Source organism: Micromys minutus (assembly GCF_963924665.1).
Source record: "Micromys minutus genome assembly, chromosome: 6".
NCBI classification, from domain to species: Eukaryota; Metazoa; Chordata; class Mammalia; order Rodentia; family Muridae; genus Micromys; species Micromys minutus.
In genome coordinates, this window is record NC_137975.1 from 66,056,452 (window position 1) to 66,078,105 (window position 21,654).

General features: G+C 41.4%; 2 protein-coding genes across 5 annotated transcripts in view; one reads left to right on the top strand and one right to left on the bottom strand.

The window, feature by feature from the left end:
* Window positions 1-1,043: 1,043 nt before the first annotated feature.
* On the bottom strand, window positions 1,044-12,813 carry GGPS1 (geranylgeranyl diphosphate synthase 1). Its single transcript, XM_080917917.1, has 4 exons — window positions 12,637-12,813; window positions 6,472-6,564; window positions 4,138-4,208; window positions 1,044-3,477 (listed from the first exon to the last, which is right to left on the bottom strand). Exons 2-4 carry the CDS (start codon window positions 6,539-6,541, stop codon window positions 2,716-2,718), a joined length of 903 nt encoding a protein of 300 aa, XP_080774043.1. The 5' UTR covers window positions 6,542-6,564; window positions 12,637-12,813; the 3' UTR covers window positions 1,044-2,715.
* A 426-nt stretch (window positions 12,814-13,239) lies between these two features.
* The window catches only part of ARID4B (AT-rich interaction domain 4B), a 104,849-nt gene continuing 96,434 nt past the window's right edge, over window positions 13,240-21,654 (top strand). For all 4 annotated transcript variants that reach the window (XM_080917697.1, XM_080917698.1, XM_080917699.1 and 1 more), the window contains exons 1-2: window positions 13,240-13,461; window positions 14,249-14,303. In XM_080917697.1, coding sequence (XP_080773823.1) covers window positions 14,298-14,303 — 6 coding nt within the window. In that variant the 5' untranslated portion in view covers window positions 13,240-13,461; window positions 14,249-14,297. The remainder of the gene's footprint in view (window positions 13,462-14,248; window positions 14,304-21,654) is intronic.

Below are 21,654 nucleotides of genomic sequence, written 5' to 3' on the forward strand. Positions count from 1 at the left end.
CTGATAACAGACTAACTGAAACTTTAAGTCCCCAGATCAAAAGCTTTCCTTTGTAAGAATTGCTTTGGCCATGGTATCTCTTCACAACAACAGAACAGTAACTAAGACACCCAAAAGAGGTTCGACAACCTTGTTTCATAGATTATCTCTTGGACACAGCTTTCTTTTTAAGTACAGTTGTAAACAACACAAAGTTGGTGATTCTTCTAAAGTAGCATACATTTTGCTGGGAGTGATGGTACACGTGTTTAATCCCTGCACTCTGGACACAGAGCTTTGAGTTGAGTTCAGGTCTACAAATCAAGTTCTAGGCCAACAAGGGCTACATAAAATAAATACATACATACATACATCCATAAAAATAGCACGACAAACATTTCCTAGGCCCTTTTGTGTCAGTGTCAATTAGCTGTTAGGAAATACTGTACAGAGCTGACTTGAAGAAGTTAACATTGAAATATATATATATATATATATATATATATATATATATATATATATATATCACTGATATATTTGGGGGGTTATTTTTTTAACCAAGCAGTACATAGTAAAACAATGCCTTCACATTATAGCTAAGTGTCAACACACTGAACAATGTAAATATAAAAGATGAATTAAGAGGAGCAGACTGAGTCTTAGCTAGGTGAGGAATCTCCCTTTCTGCTAGGAAAGGAAGAAGAGACAAACAATACAGGTACCCAGGCTGCTCAACAAGGCAGCAGTGGCTACACCAGCAGCAAACATTCCATAGCAGCACTGGCTGGCACAGGAATCAAAAGGCTGAAGGAAGATAAGGAGGTCAACAAAGCCAGACTTCATCTCGGGGGAAATAAAAAATGTTTTGATTTATGGCAATGAATACAACTGACCTTTATTCTTGCAGATCTGATATGAGAAAAATTAATGCTTTTCTGAAGCTGCATAAATTAAAAAAATTATAGTTTAAAAAGTATATCTCTGACACAGGAAAATCCAACATTTCTCTAAGAGCGTATCTCAAGACTTTCTTAGGCAGGAAGAGCATTACTGTAGCACACATCTAAGCAAATAAAGTCATTTTATTAAATGAACTTAGCTACCCATGCTCTGGGTCTCTTCATATAATTTTTTTTTTTTGTGCATTGGTATTTTGCTTACATGTATATCTGTGTGATGGTATTAGATCCTCTGGAACTGGAGTTACAGACAGTTGTGAGCTGCCATGTGGGTGCTGGGAATTGAACCAGGGTCCTCTGGAAGAACAGCCAGTGTTCCTAATCTCTCAGCCACCTCTCCAGCTTCCCAGGTCTCTTCTGAATTAACATTTGGGACCACAGACCAAATAAAGAATGAGATTTTGATTACTGGATAGACAAAATGACTCTAAAAAGGTCCTCAATTCACTGTTAAGCATTCTTGTTACCAACAAAGGCAAGAATGACAGAAGAATCATGAATTAGCACCAGGCCAAAAATAATTTAAATAGGCAAGGAAATAAATTGACTTACACAGTCTTTGCCAGGCATGGTAGGACACACATTTGATCCTAGCACTCAAAAAGGCAGGAGCCAGGAGCTAGGCTGATGGACCCTTGAGTTCTAGGCCAGCTAGAACTGAATAGTTGAAACCTGTCTCAAGAAGCAAAAAAAAAAACCAAAAACAGTTTTTTCTTCTTATTTCCTTTCGATACAATGCCACCTGTAGTTCAGACTGGCCTCAAACTTATAGCTGAGTATAACCTTGAACTTCTGACTTTCCTGACTCTACCTCTGGATGCTGGCATTACCCTTGTATGCCACAAACACCTTTTCTATTAGTTTCTTCCTTTAAAGAAACATTATACACAGATACTGATCAGTTTGGGGCAGAAAAATGTTACAAGAAAAAATACAAACAAACCAGAAAAAAAAACATGGAACTAGGTTGTGAACTCAACTCCATTAAGTGGAGCCCCTTTTGTCAAAAGGGACAATTTAGGGGTGTGGAGCATGGAAAGAAGCTTGTTGGAAGAGTGTGTGTCCTCCTTCTGTGTTTTCAGACATGGGTACAGGCCTTCAGAGACAAAGTTGAGGGACTCCTGCACTATCATGTAGGGAATACCAGCAGTTCTTTGGTCTTTTTAGTCACCTAGCAAAAGAGACTTGTGTAAGAAATTCCTGTTTTGGATTTCATCTATGACCTGGAAACCCTCCATGTCATATAGTTAGAAAGCAGACCGTTTCTTGGAAGAAAAGCCTTTTTTGTATTGACAAACCTAGAGTGAATGGGGTAGTAGAAAGAGCTAGCTGCTCACATTTGGTGTCTGACATTTATGACCTGTATTATGACTCCTGATACTTTCAATTTTGTTTTAAAAAAATTAAATAGTATCTTCTATGCATGAATATTTTACATGTTTGTATACCCACGTATTATGTGCGTGCTAGTGCCTGAAAAGTCCAGAAGATTATCTGGAAATGGAGTTACAGAAGTTGGTAAACTTCACTGTGGGCCCTGGAAATTGGACCTAGGTTCGCTGAAGAGCAGCCTTTTAACCACTGAGTCATCTCTCCAGCCCTCAATTCTGTATTTTTATGCACAGGGATTTTGATAACAAAACATTTTTACACATACGCGTCACCCTCATTTACTCAATTTTTGGAGACTAGGACTTGACAAGATAAATGGGAAGAAAACGCCACTTCTCATTTTCAACTGAAAGGAGCTGTTGAGTCTAATCAAGAATGTCTAACATTATTCATTTTCTTCTGTGAACATCTTACTTAAATGCTTGACTAAAGTCACTAGTGCAGGGTTCCCACCACAGGCCTCAATTTGTTTGTAGGCTTTAGCTTCAAGCTCTCTGAGAGTGCATCGAGTGTATTCAAAAGAGCCTACATCCTCTAGGTACTGCACACAGTACTTTTTAATATCTGTGTTTTCTGTTCTCTGGCGCAGGATGTTCTGTACCTGGGTGCTTTCTGGTTTTGACCAAATGGCATGAATAGTGGGGAACGAGAACTTTCCTTCTGTCAGGTCTTCACAGAAACTCTTGTTTTCACTGTACTCTTTGGAGTGTAGATTGGCGTAATCATCTCTAATCTGGAAAAAGAGCCCGAGTGTGTCGAGCAGGGGCTTTAGATCTTCTTTGTAATCGGAGAACAACTGCATGAGACCTACGGCTAATCCAAACAGACCACCCGTCTTCTGCAACACCATGGCTTTATACTCTTCTTCTGTTGGACAAGTGTAGGTGTCCCTCCAGTGAATATCTAGGCCTTGTCCCCGGTGAAGTTCCAAAAGCTGGCATGTGAAAAGCTTCACTGCATCTGGGTGATCAAGGGTTAAGACTTTCTCCAGGCCAAGGAAATAGACGTAATTGGCAGAATTAATGACAGACGGGATACCATAGATGCTGTGAGCAACTGGAAAACCACGTCGGAGCTTTGAACTGTCTTCAATGTCATCAATGAGTAAACTGGCATTATGCAACATTTCAGTCACCTCAATGATAATCTAGAGAAAAACAACCAAAGAACAAAATTTTACTATTGCTCTGAGAGAGAGAGGCTATTGTACACACACAGAGAATTTTTTGTGTGCATGTCAGTGTGGTGTATGTGTTTGTGAGGACAGATGCCCTTGGAGTCCAGAGACATCAGATCCCCCTGGATCTAGAGTTACAGGCAGTTGTGAGGTGCCTGATGTGGGTGCTGGGTTTTGAATTTAGGTCCTCTGCAAAAGCAGTACATGCTCTTAATTAACATAAGAGCCATCTCTCCAGTCCAGATTCTTTGTTTTGAGACATGGTCATCCTATGTGCCCAGTTCCTAAGTTCTGGGATTCTACATGTGCACCACAATGCTTGGCCAAAACAGTCTGTACTTGATGATAGTTCCGAATTATTAAAGTCTCAGTCATCTTACGCTTTTTAAAGCTAATAAATACTTAACATCCTTAATATATAATATTACATAAGCATTAACGGAATAAGGATCTTGGAGTACTTTTTATGGAACACCTACTAATTCCTTGGTGACTAAATGGGGAAGAACAATGAGATGAGAATAAGGACTGGGTATGTGGCTCAGTGCAGAGCACTTGCCCAGAATGCTTCAAGTCCAGAATGTGCCCCCCCCCCAGTAGGACAAAAAGAGAAGTAAACTGTTTAGATACCTGTAGCTTGTCTTCTGGAACTTTCAGCCAGTGATTAAATGCCTGTGAAAGTTTGGTCCTCACCTGTTTACCTGCAATTAAAACAATAGAATATGTCAAAAACATTATTTTACTTAAAAATGAATTAAAACACATTAATTGTGTTTGCATATACATATGCACTCCATGGTGCACTTGTGGAGATCAAAAGATAATTTGCAGGTTGTCTGTGTGTCCTGGGGATGGACGTCAGATCTTAGGCTTTGTGTCAAGCACCTTTACCAGCTAAGTTACCTAATTGGCTTCTAAAATGTGATTACAAGAAAAATTGAAAAACTTGCTTCAAAACTGAGCAGACTTAATAAAACAGTCCCATCAGTCCAATTCCTTTCAGCTGAATAGCTCTCAGATTCCTCATTGTAAAGGACACAGTGGGCTGAACTTATCTTCTTCATTTTACCATTCAAATTACACTTGAGTGAAGGAAGGGATGACTCAGTGGTAAGGGGTCCTTTCTGCGCTTGTAGAGGACCCAGTTTGGTTCCCAACACCCATCTCAGGTGGCTCACAACCATGTGTAACTCCAAGTCCAGGAGACACAAAGTTACTAAAGGACTCTCTGTAGTCCTCTGTGTGGACCTATGCTCACATGTGCGAGTGTACTTCTCACCCCAACACACATATGCACACAATCAAAAATAAAAAACCCAAGTTTTTAAAAATTCGAGCTAGCAAGAAAGTCTAGAGCACTTCAATGAGTTTTAGTCTTAACCTGAATCATTGTACTGGGGTGGAATGGGCGTCTTTAGAAAATACAATTCAATCTTCCTTTTTCTGAATATGAAGACAGTCTGTTCAAGGACAATTAGCACTATCTGTTACACAAAACTTCAAGTCTTTTGCCAATGATTTCCTCATAAGATTCTTTGTCACTTTGCCAGCTGGCGGTGGCATAACTTTAATTCCAGCATTTGGGAGGCAGAGGCAGGCGGCCGATCTTTGTAAATTCAAGGCCAGCCTAGACTACAAAGCAAGTTTCAGGACAGCTAGGGCCGGTTACACAGAGAAACCCTGTCTCAGGAAAAAAAAAATGTCACTCTTTTAAATTAAGATTTTAGAGACTAGAGAAACTTCCGTTTACATGTTCTCCATTTAAACAAGTGCTAGCCTCTTGTCTTGACTAGGTCCACTAGCTTCTTAGCAGCATTTCCTTGTTCACATGAAAAGCTTGAGAAATGTCTTTAGGTAGTAGATGCCAGTATTAGTTAAATTAGCCCAAACAGAACAAAATCACAACCAGTTCATTTAATGAAAATATAGTAAGAGCTTCTAATACTGTAAATTCAGAACAAAGTTCTAGAAAATAGTTAAATAAAAGTTAACTTTCAGAGGCTAGTGAGATGGCTCAGTGGTTAAGAGCACTTGCTGCTCTTCCAGAAGTTCTAAGTTTGATACCAAGCATACACACATGCTGGCCCCAAAGTATAAAGTAAGTCTAGTCCTAATGGAACTGGCCTCCTCTGGCACTAGGTATACAATGAGTTGCACAGACATATATACAAAGCCTCCATAAAAATTAAAAGGGGAAAAAGCTGTTTTAGTCTCGGTGTAGTAATGCACACCTTTAATATCAGCACCCAAAAGACAGAGAGAGATGAATCTCTGTGAATTCAAGGTCAGTAAGACTCTGACTCAAAAAAAAAAAAAAAACCAGAAAAGTTAAGTTTCTGGGGTAAAGGTGTTAGGGCCAAGCCTCATGACTTGAATTTGATCCTCAGGATCTTCTGAGCACCACTAAATAAATTAATTAAAGAAAGAGCTGGGTTGGACAGATGACTCAGGGATTAAGAATGAGTTAAGAGTTATGGGCCTGTAGAGGAGACAGGTTTGGTTCCTAGCACCCACGCCAGGCCGCTCATCACTGATTGTGATTCTAGCTCCAGAGGATCTAACAGCCTATTTTGACCACAGGCACTTAAACCCATGTGTACCCACCCATAGACACATCATTAAAAGAAAGAAGAAATAACTTTTTAGGATTGGCCAGAGCATACCTATAATCCCAGCAATTGAAAAACAGGGGCAGGAGGTTCGCCACAAATTCTAGGCCAGCCTGGACTACACATTGAGTTCTAGGCCAGCCCAGGGCTGTACTAGTGAGATTTTTGTCTCAATAAAACAAAAATATTCCATACACAGTTCTCTGAGAGTAATTCCTCTTATACTGGTATTACTTCAAATAGAAGTAATTTTAAGTTTACATTTAAATGACAACTCTCTGAAATATGATATATATATATATATATATATATATATATATATATATAATTTTTTTTTAATGGAACTATCTGTTACCTGGTAATTGAAGTAAGTACCTATAAGGCTCTAGAAGAATTCTTTCAGCTTTCTCTTCAGTTTTCTCCATGTTTTATAAATTTCAAAGTTGGCCTGTTAAAAAGGAGAAATATACAAATGATCTCACAAATCAAATTTTCTTTAAGTGTTAGATAGCAAAGGAATTTTTGTCAAGACTTCTTTTTTTTTGGAATGATAGGTTTAAAATTTTATTTATACAGCAAAACATTACATGAAAAATTATGTAAAGAAAGCAAAAGGAGGCAGCCACAAAAGAACAGGCTGTAAGATCCTATTTATAGAAGATGTTCTGAATCAGGCAACCTATACAGATGGAAAAACAGGTTAGTGGTTGCAAGCTCTGAAAAAGTTAAAACTATTACTAATGATTTAAAAGGTGCATGTATGTGTACAGAATCAAAATGTTATTAGGATGTGGTGATGGCTGTTCACTGTGAATGTACTAAGAAAATCTAAATTTTAATTTTTGAGAAGTTTTTTTTTGAAGTTTTTCATTGTAGCTCAGCTGGTCTCAAACTTACAGTCAGAGTTTTCAGTGCTGAAATTACACACACATACCACCATAGCTAGTTTTGTCCTGAGATATGTTTGGTCTTGTTATGATGCCCAAGATAGATTTAAAATTATAGGTTCAAGCCACCTAACCCACCTTGAACTATACATTTTTGATAGTTGGTATATAAAGTTTACCTCTAGTTTCTAAAAGGAAAAATTCTTCATTCTGCTGATACCATTTAGTTGATTTTGAAGTAATTTTCTTAGATGACCTACAGTAAACTTTCTTAATTAATTAATCATAAAGGTCTTAAATTGTTGATATCAAATAAATGCCAAAACAAATTCATAAAAAGGTATTTTATAATTACAAATTAGCAAATGCTCTATGATTAAGATAGGTGTGCTTTGTAATTTGTGAATATTTATCTCAAACCAGTAAATTTTGGAGATTGTTTTTAAGATGCCTACTCATTTGAATTTAATTATTTTGTATAATTAGTGTCAAATTATTTTGAATTCTGCATTTACTTCACTACTCCTAGAATATAAATCATGGCATGCACACATGTATTTTTTGAGACAATATACATGTAGCCCCAGCTAGCTTTGAATTCCTTCCTGATCCTTCTGCCTCTTCTCTTAAACACTGGGATTACAAAGCATGTCATAGTGCCCAGCTTCAAACCTGGTCTTTGCAGGGGCCTCCTTTACTAGTGAATCTTCTGTTTCTTTGCAAATATCGATGTCCACTTTCCTCCTCAGAGGTTGTTTTTCTAGTAACTATGGCACCTCTGGCAAGCTTCAGGTTTGTTTTGAGTTGTGTCTTCTTTGGGATCACCATTTTGGTCTACAGGATCATAAGCCCTCTTCTCATAACCTTTCATGGATTCACTTTGTATATGAAAATATAAGACCAAATATAGTATGGTTACATACTGGCAGTGTATGATTATTGCTGGTCAAAGTGCTGCATGTCCCAGATTTTGGAATTGGAAGGCACCTGTGATGGTTAGTGTTAACTTCAGAGGCTCTAGAGACAGGGACTCGGTTCTCTTGCATCATGTGAATCCCACAAACTAAACAACTCAGGTTGTCACACTTGGTGGTAAACGTAGGTAACTAGAGCCATCTTCTGACTCTATACACAAAATTAAGAGAGAGAAGAGCTGAAAACTGTCCTGACCACCACACACACACACATTGAGGTATGTGTATACTCACAAACATATACAATAAATACCTGTGATAAGCAAAAAAAAAAAATTGTAATGTGTGTGTGCATCATGTGTGTGAGAGTACATGATTGCACAGTATATAAACTTAGGTCTTCTTCATTTTCTATCTTATATTTTTATAGTTGAGATAGGTTCCACCACTGAATCCTGGTTTTGTTAGTTAGACTGGCTGGCTAATGAATTCCTGGGATATGCTTGTTCTGGTCCAGTCTAGTGCTGGGGTTAGGAGTTGTGGAACTTGGCTTTTACAGGGGGATCTGAATGGGGGTCATAGATGTTTCAATGACAGAACCCATCTCCTCTAGTAACTCTTTTTCTTGGATATATTTCTAGTAGCTCTTATTAAAGACAGATAATACATGGAAATCAAGGAATGAAAGTGATGTAGTGATATATCTACATGCACGCACGCACACATGCTTTTTTTATTGTTTGTTTTTTGAGGAAGCATGTCCCTATGTTCAGGCTGGCCTAGAATGAGCAATCCTTTGTCTCCAAGTGCTAGAATTGCATGTGTATCACCATGTCCAGTGAAAAGCATACTTTAAAAAGTATTCATTTATTTAATTTGGTTTGTTTTGTGGTTGTTTTAGTTATTGCTTTTACTGCTGTAAAGAGACACCATGACCAGTTGGGTGTGGTGGCGTATGCTTTTAGTCCCAGCATGCAAAGGTATGTGGATTTCTATGACTTCGTAGCTACTGTGGTCTGCATGGTGAGTTCCAAGACAGCTGGTGCTATGTAGAGACCCTGTCTTAAACAAACAAACAAAACAAACAAACAAACAAACAAACTCCCTCAACAAAAAACACTACTACCCCCAACCAAAAACCCAAACATATTATGACTATGGCATCTCATAAAACAATATTTAATTAGCGGCTTGTTTACAATTTCAGAGGATGAGTCTGTTACCATCATGCTGAGGAGTGTGCAGGCAAGCAGGCAGGAAAGCATGGCGTTGGCTCAGTAGCTCAAAGCTTACATCGTATCCATAAACCGTAGGCAGAAAGCTAATTAAAAATGGCATGGGTAAAGTCTACCTCCATTATTAGAAAGACAGGACACTAAGTAGAGGGACGGAGTTGCCATCCCAGTCATAAACTTTGACCCAGAATTGTTCCTGTCTAAAAGAACTGCAGGGACAAAAATGGAGATGAGCCTGAGGGAAAGGAGGTCCAGCGACAGGCCCAAACTGGGATCCAGATCAAGGGGAGGTTTCTAGGCTGACACTATTACTGATGCTATGGTGTGCTTACAGACAGGAGCCTGGCATGGCTGCCCTCTGAGAGGCCCAAGAAGCAGCTGAAAGAGTCAGATGCAGATGCTTACATCCAACCAATGGACAGAAGCCTGGAACCACTATGGTTGAATTAGGGAAAAGCTGGAAGAAGCTGAGGAGGGCAACGCTATAAGAAGACCAGCAGTCTCAACTAACCTGGACCCCAGAGATCTCTCAAACACTGAGCCACCAACCAGGCAGCATACACTAGCTGACAGGAGGCTTCCAACACATATACAGCAGAGGACTGCCTGATCTGGATTCAGTGAGAGAAGACACACACACACCTAACCCTCGAGGGAATTGAGGTCTCTCCCAGGAAGCAGGGAGGTCTGGTGGAGTGGGGGTGGGGGGATGGGGACATCCACTTGGAGATGGGGGAGGGGGAAGGAGGTAAAGGATGAGGAACAGCCAGAGGGAGAATCAGGAGGTGGATAATGACTAGACTGAAAAAAAACCAAAGTCTACCTCCAGTGACACACTTCCTCCAATAAGACCACAGCTCAAAACCTTTTCCCAAACAGTTCCACGAACTAGTGACAAGTATTCAAATATGATCCTTTGGGGGGATATTCTTATTCAAACCACCACAGTGGTGTATGTGGAGCCTTGAGGTTGACATCTGATATTTACTTTCTTTCTACTTTAGTTTTTGAAATATGGCTTTTCACTGAACCCAGTTTGTTAGTTTGGCTAGACTGGGTGACTAGCAAGCCCTAGGGATCCTCCAGTCTCTGTCTCCCCATTGCTGGGATTCCAGGCATGAAGTTATATCCAGCTAGGTAGATGTTAGGGATGAACTCAGGTCCTCATGATTTCACAGCAAGCACATTACTTCCTGAGCCACTTACTTCTCTGGCTTCGAGAGCCATATTTCTGGTAGTTTATTCTTAATGTCAAATACCCATAAAAAAAATCTGCAACCCATGGAAACAAATCAGTTCAGTAATATAAATTCAGGGAAATATCCTAAATAGGAAATTTCTAGCCAAATGTGGTAGCGCATGTCTGTAATCCCAGAAGCTAGGAAGTAGGAAAAAGAATCCCGGGTTCAGGGCTAGCTTGGGCTATACTACACATCTCATTCCCGCACTTTCTAAGTAAAATGTTTTACATTGACCTTGACTACCAGTTACTACTAAGTATATCACAAGGAAAAGAATGTTCATAAAGATATTTCAAATACCAACTTAGCAACATTTTTTTCTCCCCCAAGACAGAGTTTTGGTATGTATTCTAAACTGGCCTGGAACTCCCTATGCAGTCGACTATGGCCTTGAACTCATCATCACCCTGCTTTGGCCTCTGGAGGGATGAGATTATAGTTGTTAATGCTGGACATGCTGCTTGGTTCTTAGAGGTTAATGATGAAGATGTAGACAGAAAACGGTTACAGATCATTCTGGAAACACATTAAACACATGGTAAAAAAATATGGTTTTTTTTTTTTTTTTTTGCTTTCTGTTTTTGGTTTTAGGTGAAGTCCAAAGGCTAGCAGCCATCTCTTCTCAACTAGGGTGGCAACCAAAAGCATGCTGCTATCTTGTTTGTATCCTGAAAGACATATTTGATCCAACTTATAATAATTAGGTCGCTTTTCAAGAATTTGCCTGAGTCAATAGCAAATGACATTTTGCAGAGAAATTAAGAGTCCCTTAAATTCTGAAGTTTTCCTTATCTTTAATATTTCTCTACCAGTGATGAATTAAACAGTTTCCTTTGCTCACTCACATTTAGCAATACTCATATAAGTCAATGAATGTTCTTTTCCTGAAAATATTTACATATAGTATCGGTGGTGGGGTAAACATGAGAATTTCAATGTTTATGAGTACTGAGAGACAATATGTTTTGTACTTTTCTTAAGCACCTAAGGCAGTGTGAGTTCTATACACTCTTGAAGAAAAAAAATTTAAATCCAGAACTGTCAATTTATCACAGAAGTTTTAGTTTCTCACGTACTAGACGAGGTAATAATGGCTGAGTAGCACAAACTCAGTTAATCTTATTCGGAGTCACTACAGAATGTCTTTGTGAACCTGACACCGTTTTTCCACTTTCAAATAAAAAGTTCTTAGGAATTTGTTCAAAGAAATAGATCAGTGAGTATTTATGCAAAAATTGTTTTCACTGTAGAAATGCAACTGCAGCTGCTTATCTGATCATCCACTACATACTTTTCTTTTTCTTAAGACGGCCTATGTGGCCCAGGCTAGCCTGGGACTCATTCTCTAGATCGGGCTGGACTTAGGGCTTGTCAGCACCACAATGTTAAGCTCCTCCTATTCTTTTGGGTAAATTATTTTAATTCAAGTTGGGAATCCAAGATATCCTAGTGTTCACTGGACTATTGGAGCAGACAAAAACTGTTTTTAATTTTTTTCTCTTCTGGAGACAGGGTCATCCTGTGTAGTCCAGGCTTGGTTACAACTCAAAGTAATCCTCCTGTTTCAGTCTCCAGGGTTGTTGGAACAAAAAATCTTAACCACCCTCCCTCACCTCCTTTTCCGGGTCTTCCGGCTGGCTTCGTGAGCCAAGCTTAGTCCCTACTCTCTCAGGAAAGCCTTTCCATAACTCTCTAAGCCAAAGCTCTAGTTCACATCCTCCTACCAGACTTCGGTTCAGGAAGTTGTATAAGATCCATCCTGTCTTTCCACACGAGGACTGAATGAACGATTCTCCTAACACCTCAGAGGGTTGAACTCAGCGCATCAAACATTCATACAATATTGAAAATCTCATGCAAAGAATTTCTCTTTTTTTAAATAGGGAGGCTCTGGCTTGAGACTAGCTAAACAGATAATGGGCCACGGAGCGCAGCTGTTACGCGCACAGCAAGAACCTTTGACTCCAATCCCGGGGAACGATGGCTCTGAGGGAAGAGAAAGGACTCCACACAGGCTTTGTTGTAATAAGCTCGCAGGAGGGCTTCTTCCCTACGCTGCACCGGCGGCCCTTCCACTTTTCCCGAGCTCCTCTGCCTTCCCCTCATCCCAGCACCAGGCCGCCAGTCGCTCCTAGCCGGGTCAGCATCCGGGTTCTATCTCCTCTCCTTACTTCTTCCTCCTCCGTATCGCCTCCTCCCCCGCTCCCCATCCGGGTCCCCCCTGCCACCGCGCTGCTGCTCACAGTTCCACGATGATCTCAGACTAGAAGCCGCCGAATCGAGACTAGCAGTACCCACATCAACTTCTCACTTTATTGTTCAGACTGCGGCTCTTCCTGAGGCTTCCTTGGAACCCTCCCCCTACTTCACACAGAAATCTCCGCCCTCCTCAGCGGCCAGCGACGCCGCAATACTCAGTACAAGAAAATACGCCATCCCTATCACACTGCGCAGGCGTCGTATGCCACCTCCCCTCTGCCTCATGGCCGCGCCTCCTTCCCCTCCCCGCTCTCGTCGAACGCAGGCAAGGGGGAATTGCGGTCTTGGTAGTTCTAACGTTTGTAAATTTGCCGATTGGCCTGGAAGACTGGACTACAATTCCCAGAAAGCATTGAGGCATAACTTTCTGTTTCCATAGAACTGGTGGGTAAATGGCGTCCTTGTTTGCATCGCTCAAACCAATAGAAACTTGCAAGAGGCGGGCCCCAAAGAATCCTACCCAATCCTAGGTCGTGTGAGGGGCATCCGGGAAAGAGGTAGGGGAGGGGAAAAGAACCGATGGGAGGGGAGAAGGGGCAGGGGGGGGCCAGAGTGGGGGAAAGCGATGTTTGCCCGTCAGTCGAGTCCGGAGTGAGGAGCTCGGGCGCTGGAGCGGAGGGAGAGTCTCGAGCCGCAGCTTGCCGCCGCGACGGCCACCGCCTGGACTTCTGCCCGGAGGAAGCCGCAGAAGGTCGGCCGCCGTGTTCCTCGGGAGGGCAGTGAGACCGGGGCCCGGACCTCCGTCCGAGAGGGATTTTTTTGTCGCCCCCTCCCCCCGCGAGGGGAGCCGGAGCGGCCGCCAAACAAAGGTACCAGTCGCCGCCACGGGAGGAGGAGGAGTCGGAGCCGGAGTCCCGGCCGCCGGCGGACCCGCAGCTCCTTCGCTATCTCTCCCACGGGCCTGCTGGTGTTGGGGAGGGGGTGGGGGAAGACGGATCAGGGGGCTCTGGCCTCAGGGCTCAGCCCTCGTCTGCGCCCGAGGTAGGGACATTCTTTTCTACCGGGGAAGCTCCGGGCCGGGCCGCGCATCGGGGCAGATGGCAACGGGGCTGAGTCGGCGCTCGCAGCGGGGCCTCGGCCTCCCGGGACCCCCGCCCCCCGCGGCGCGGAGCCGGAGCCGCCCTTCCCGGGCCGCACCGTGGGCCCGGCGGCCTCGGCCCGCGGTGCTGGGAGCTGGACGTCCTCGGTGTCCGGTCCCGGCTCCCACTTGTGGGCCTTGGCTCGGGCGGGACGCGGGCGAGCGCTTGTGGGGCCCAGCCTCCGCAGCCCGAGGGCCCGCCGGTTCACCGAGGGCTCGTTTTCGGGGCTCCGGGCATCGCGGTTCCGTAGGCTTGGACGGTTGCAGCCGCGCTTCAGGCCGCGCCGGACCCTGGGCTTGTTGTGAGTTTTCTTCTGACAGAAATGGCGTCATCGTGGAGGACGGGGAAAAGTCCGTGGTGTCGCGACAATGGGGCGGCGGGCGGTGGGGGCGGTAGGGGCGCTGGGATGGCGCGTGCCTGCTCCGGGCTCCTGGCCCCACTCGGTGCCGCCCCCGCCCCTACGGCCCGGGGTGGTGGTGCCAGTGGTGCTGACCGGGTGTCTTTGTTTCCCCTTCAGGTGCAGGTGAAGCTGGTGTCGCCGTGGGGATCGCGGCCCCAGAGTCACCATGAAGGTAAGGCGTCACTCGGCCAGTTTGAGTGGCTTTCGAATTCAGGAAGTGTAGGGCCTGTGGCGGGCCTGCGAGTTTTGCAGAGGCAGGTGTGTGGAGTGGCTCGGTGTGGAGCTTTCCCCGGAGACAGAGGGTCAGCTGGAGCGAACATCCACAGGCTGTGTCGAGAAGTTGTGGAGTCAGGAGATACCTCACCAAAGCTGCTGGGTTTCCCAAATAGAACTGCGCCTTTTGCATGGAACCGAAGGAATAAAAGTGTCTTAAATCGTAAAACAGAAAGCTGGTCTAGTAACCTGAATTTCGAAACAGTAGCGGGTCTGTCTGTTACAACGATGCAAGAAAATTTTATTTGTGTGACCAGGACCATGAATATGAAGCAGAAAGCAACATATTTTAAAGATGTTTAAATCAGTTTGGTGCTCTTTACATTTAGAGAGCTGATTTGGCATGTTGTGTTTGTATTTCTAGGGACTTAGGGTTGTATGGGTCATTTGTCTCTGTGTTTATGTACTGGATCTTGAAGTTGACTCAGGCTCTTTTAAGATATGTTGTGTGTAATGGTCAGGTTCTACTGAAGTAAACATGTTGACCACAGAATAGCTTCTAAGAAATGTGTCTAAGAAGTAGTCTGTGTATTGGTGGAATAAATCCTAGCTCTTTTAGTTTTTCTTCTTAATTATACTGGTATGAAAAGCTTTAGGTATCTAAAATATAGCTAGATTTAACTGGTAGAACTTTGAAACTAGAGTATTTTTTTCTTTAAAGTCTATTAACAAATTCAGATAATGCTCAAAAAATGTATGTGTCTTTAGGATTGAAATGTTAGAATGTAAATGGTATCTACTTTTGATAGTTCTTTTGGATTTTTTAAAAAATTTTTTTCACTTGTCTCCAGTGAGGATTGCTTTTGTAGAACTGCATCCAGGTACAGTTTCAAAAGCTTCCGTTTGTAGAGGGACACATGCTGTTGCCATTTAAATATTTGTCTATTGTATAAAGTAGTTTAGACCCCTTTAAAGGGCTTTTTCTTTTTCTTTTTGAGTTTGAGGCTCTGTAGAGTCTTGGCTTTTACTTTCTAAGTTCCTGTTGTTCATATGAATGAAAACATAACCAGTTATATGAGAGATGAGACCTTTTGGTTTGTCACAGATGGACAGCTTGTGTGAAACAGTAAAAAGTGAGTGCATTAGGAAAAAGGGAACGTTTTCAGGAGAAGCATGTATCTGTCTTGGGTATAACTGGAGAAAAGTTTTAAGTTGACTGATACATGCATAATACACAATGCATGCAGAAGCTGAATAAATATTTGGAGTAAATGTTGTGATGTCTGGCATATCTTAGATTCTCAGTAAATGTTTGTCTGAAAGGGATGTATAAATTGAAGATGTCAGTTTGTTTTTGTTTTTCTTAATTTTCATTTTCTGTGTAAAAAACTTGAGGAAGGAAGGAAGGAAGGTAGGCAGGTCAGGTCAGGTGTGAGGGTACATGGCTGTTCATTCCAGCAGTGGAAGGAGGATCAGTAGTTTAGTAGTTCAAGGACAGCCTGGGTTGTACCCTGAGTTAGAGGCTAGCCTGGCCTACATATTGAGTTGGAAGGCAGCCAAGTCTACAGAAAACTCTGTCTCCAGTAAACAATCAAAATAACAATGGAAAGAAAGTATGCTGGAAACTTTAGCCTTAAAAGTTTCATGATTTTAAACAATGCCAGTTTTTTGTGTATCTGTTACTGCCTTTAATATTAAGGTACTTTTTACTAGTAATGTTTTAAAAAGTTGTTAAACTTTCAACCTTATAAAGAAACTTTCTAATTTTAGCTTAGTAAGTTTGAGGAAATCTATCTATTATTACTAATTACTAGTACTAAAATATTGCTCCCGAGGGCTGGAGCGATAACTCAGGTTAAGAGACTACTGCTCTTTGTAAATAAGAGTTGGGTTCCTAGCACCTATAACTCCAGCTTCAAGAGTTCTAACACCTTTTCACATCCTTGCAACATTTATTTGCATAGTCAGTCTTTTTCTCTCTCTCTCTTTCTCTCTCTCTCTCTCTCTCTCTCTCTCTCTCACACACACACACACACACACACACACACACACACACAAACACACACATAAAAATAATAAACATAAATCTTAAAAAAATGTTTCCATTAGGTGTGATGCTTTAATTGTAGCACTCAGGAGGTAGAGGCTGCAGATCTCATTGGGTTTGAGGCCAGACTAGGCTACATAGTAAGACTGTCAAAGAAACAAAATAAAATAAAGGAAAGCTATTTGGTGTTGAGTATATCAGGCCCCATTTTGTGTGTGAAAAAGTTTAATGTAGCTTGTGTCCATGTGCTTGTGTGAATGACATTTGAGCTAGAGTGATTTTATGCTGTCTGTTGAATCTTATCAGACAAATTTACTTTGAAGTGAGCTTTCAAGTTTGAATCATTTGTCTTAACTCCTGTTACTAAGAATTTTATTGTGGTAGTATATTGAGGTAATATGCTTTTGTTTTCCTGTCTTACAGTCATTAAATGTAGAAAAGCATTTTTCCTATTGTACAACCTTCAAAAACCAATTTACACAAACATGGCTGTGACTAGTGTGTCTGTCTGCAGATTATTTTGTAGTTGTGAGAACTGTGCCGTTGCTATGGACACTGCTGTTGGGTAGAGGTTGCTGGTGTCATGCTGTTTTTTTTCTTTTTTGACAAAATATTAACATTTAATTATTTGTCTGTGTGTACACACTTGAATGAGGTCAGAAGACAACTTATGGAAGTCTCTTTCCACTAAACAGGTCCTCAGGATTGGACTCAGGCCATAGGTTTTATAGTTGTGGCCTTTACCTGCTGACCATCTCAATAGTCCTCATGCTTTTCATACTTTTGGTTGGTAGACCATTTTGGCATCAGTGGTACATTAGGAACTAGTCTATGGAAGTTCATAAATGCTTTTTACAGTTAACTATGTCTGATTCCTATTTTTCTTCCTTGACTAAATCTGTTTCTGCTTTTTATACTGGGCATGTTATCAGCATTTTTAGTATAATGTAGTAAGTTGTGGTGTGACTTGGCCAGGTGGCTTAGACATTAGAATGTTTAGGGAATGAGTAATTTAGGTGCTTTTTCATGTGTATTATTGTCTCTCAGTAAATACTGGCCTGGACCATGTAAACACACTGATTGGTTGTAAGTGCCCTCTTTTTAGTTCTGGGTATGCATGGATACTGTTTCTCTTCCTCTTTTTTTTTTTTTTTTTTTTTCTTTTCTGCTTTGTCATTTTTTCTTTTAAATAAATTGTTTAAGAACTGCTTTGGTGTGCCATTCAGTGTGATGGAGTAGTATCAGCAATTTGGCTTGTCAGTATAGTAGAAGACACAGAAAACTAAAGCACTTTCTAGAGTATTTGTCCCACCATATGATTATTGCAGGATATACTGTGAAAGGACAGCTAAGTTATAGAGCCATGGAAAGTTTTCTGGTGTGGTTGATTTTTGCCAGCCAAGGAAAGGGAAAAGTATTTCAGAATCAAGGAAACAGACACTGGATGGAAAGGAACAACATGGGTGGTGCATCTGGAAACTAAAGTTTGTTGGGTGTGTTACCCAGCCTGTCATCTCACCTGCTTTGTAGACTTTGGCAAGAGAATGCCAAATTCAGTGCTGCCTAGGTTAGTAAGCTCAGGGCTGACCTGAGTAATAAGAGACTTACCTCAAAATTTAAAAAAAGTATGTTGTGTTAGGGTGAGACCAGAAGAGCAGTGGTAGAAGAGGAAGGAGTGAACACGCCTCCCTTTGAGCTAATGAGATTGAAACCAGGGCCTCATACATATAAGGACTTTACCACAGTCATAATTCTAGCCTGAAATGTTCTTCAGTGCTGTGTGAGAGGCCAGGAGACAAGGCTCAGTTCATAAAGTGCTTGTGCAAGCTTGAGGGGTCTGAATTGGATCCTAGTACCCAAGTCAAATATCTGAGTGTGGTGGTGCTCACATGTAATCCCAGCACTACAGAGGGAGGGAAATACCTGGGGTTTGTTGGTGTGCTGGTGTATTCCAGGATAAAAAAAAAAGACCCTATTTGAAAATACAGGGTGGAGAGAAGCTGGCAAAATAGTGCAGAAGGCAAAGGCACTGCTAAGCCTGACAACCTGAGTCTGATCCCAGGAACCCTTCTGACTTCTACATACTCATTTTCCTCTCTTCCAAACACACACAAAGTAAATAAATTTTTTTTAATGTAGAGAGAAGGCATCAGACAACAACTTTGGCCTGAGTGCATGCACACACCAATAGGTACATGTATGAGCTATGTGAAACTTTAAAATGTAATTTAAAGAAAATTAGAGTGGATGTGTTTATGCACTTGTGCCAATGTGAACACTGGAGGTCAGAAGACAACTTGGTGTAGTTGCTTCTCTCCTTTTTCTACTACGTGGGTTCTAGGAATTAAATTAAGAATACCAGCCTTGGTACTTCCATTTTTCCATCTATTTGGCCTTCACACATGGCTGAATATTTGGAACTACCCTGACTTATTTTCAGTCTCCAAAACTATTTTAAGTTTACAATTTTATATACTTAAAAGTTTTGTAACTTTAGTAGTCAGCCATCCTTGTGTATTTTGTTAAAGTAAAGGAAATGGACTAATACAGCCAGGAAATCTTCTGAGGGTCTTAAATGAAGAAGAGTGAGGTGACAGTTACACATTTTCAGATGGGAACAGCAGCTGATGGGAGGAGAACGGACTGGCGTGAGAGTGGTAGTGGGCAGAGCAGCCACAAAGCTGTCAGCTGGCACTGTGGAAGAGGGGGATGGGCAAGTCTTAGTTTTGAAGATGGCCCTGATTGGATTAGAACTTTTGAATGTGAGGTGGATATCCTTGTTGCTGTTAACATGAATAGTTCCTGAGACACCTGCTGTACCCTTAACACTCTGTTTTGTTTGGTCAGTATGTGGAGTTTATCAGATTGAGTGTAACCAAGGTGTTTCCAGCTCCTAGCCTGCCCTTGGAGTGAGCAAGATTATTGAGCTCAACAGTCTATCAGTTATTTTGCTTTTTTTTTTTTTAATTTTGAAAAATGAGATACAATTTACAAAGTAAAAATTTATCTTTTAACATTTTAAAATATTTTTATTTAAAATTTTGTAACATATATTTTGTGTGTGCATACATTCACATGTGTTCCATGGTGCATATTCTCAGATGTAACTATTCATGTATTTATTCGAACATAAATATGTATATGTTCATTTTTTTATTGCATTTTAAATTATTTTGTGTGTGGGCATATGCGCACACTATAGCTTGCATGTTGGAAGTCAGAAGACAACCTGTGGGAGTCTTTCTTTCTTTTCTCCATGTAGGGTTCCAGGGATCAAATTCACAGTAGCAAGTGCTTTTACCTGTTAAGGCATCAAGATGGCCTAGGTAAACATTTATTTCTCAGTCAGCTAACTCTTAGGAGTAGACCTTTTCAGTTTCAGGGAGTGTGGCTTGTTATAACCTCTAGAGTGTCGAACATTTCCCTCTGGGTCTTTATGTTGTGACACATGGCTGTTAAGATCGTGGGCACTAAGAAAATGTACTCATTGTTTACTGAGTTTATTGCATGTTGGTTTCCATTCTGGGTGTTTTAGGATGTATCAGTGAACCAAACAGGTAGAAATTCCTGGATCTGTGGATCCCATGTCTTAAGGTTATGTGTGCTAGCAAAAAAGGTGTAAGATAGCATGGGAATAAGGAAAGGGTTGGACTGGATAAGGGGGAAGAATTTAGGGGCTGGGATGGGGTGTAAGAGTTGATATTATTGAGAAGAAATTTGGGCAGGTGCTGAGCCCTCATATTGCCATATGGCTGGCTAGGCCTCAAAGTTCTAGAGGCCAAGGTAGCTGGAATGAAACAAGGGAGGAAGACAGTGGGAACAGATGAGGTAAAGGGATGTGGCTCTGGTAGAAGAGAGCCGACCCTCCTCTAACCTGGGAAATAGGGAGCGTTGCAGGTCTTATAGAAAAGTGGTGTATTCTCACTGCAGAGCAATAGAGTTTGTTTTAAAGGGTCACTGACTGCTGTGGGAAAATGTAGGAGACAGGGAGGATAGGAGCCATCAGACATTAAAGTATTTTATTAAGGGAGTTCAATTCCCAGCCACCACATGGTACCTCACAACCATCTGTAATGGGATCTGATGCCCTCTTCTGGTGTGTCTGAAGACAGCTACAGTGTGCTCATACATGAAATAAACGAATACATCTTAAAAGTCTTGTGTTCTGTGAAATGTGGCTTGAAACAAAGTACAGGCACACCATACTTAATGACATTTTAGTATAGAGTTAAAAACTTAATTTGTGCTGAATTTTTAAGGCACATTTAACTGCTAATTTTTTCCTCTCCTCACTCACCTCTTAGCATCTCAGTATGTTGACAGTGTAATAGTGAGCTACGGGTTGTAATTTTCCTACCACTGTTGCTGTTGTTGTCATTACTTCTAGTATTTTGTTTTTGAGATAGGGTCTCATGTGACTCAGGTTGGTTTTTAGCTTGCTGTATAGCTGAGGCTGGCCTGGAACTTGTACTTCCTTTGCCTTTACCTCCCTCATAGGGCATTACAGTCCTGTGTGCCACCTCACCTAGCCGTGCCGTGTTAACTATGTACTGTTAACTATGTAACTTTGAACTGCGGGCTTAGCAATGATAGGCAAGCACTTTGCCAGTTGACCTATTTTTAATGATAAAAAATTTCATAAAATTGAAACTTTTGAAAGAACTACTTGTTCTTGCTCACCTTAATACTCTTTTCAGAACTTGGTCCTAACTTTCACTCAGTCTTAACCTTTAAAGACCAAGGTCTTGAGCACATCCTTGTTGACAAGATTGATTCAAGGAGACAGCCATGGAGTACATTTTGTAAGTGAGGTGATTGTAGTTACACATTTCTATAAAAGACATGTTCTTTTAATTCTTTTTTTCCTTTCCTTTTATTTTTATTAATTAATTTATTTTTGAAACAGGGTTTTACTATATATAGCCTTGGCTGGTGTGGAACTTACTATGTAGACCTGGCTGGCCTTGAACTCAGAGTTTGCCTAACTACCTTCCCAAGTGCTGAGGTTAAAGGTGACTCTAGTTTTTTTTTTTTGTTTTGTTTTGTTTTTTTTTTTAATTTATGTGTATACCTGAGGCAGAGGCAGGAGGATCTCTTGGAGTTTGAGGCCAGCCTGGTCTACAAAATGAGATCTAGAATAGCCAGGTGGTTACAGTGAAACCCTGTCTCAAAAACAAACAAAAAAGTGTGTGTGTGTGTGTGTGTGTGTGTGTGTGTGTGTGTGTTTGTACCACATGTATGTAGTGCCTGCAATGTATGTAGT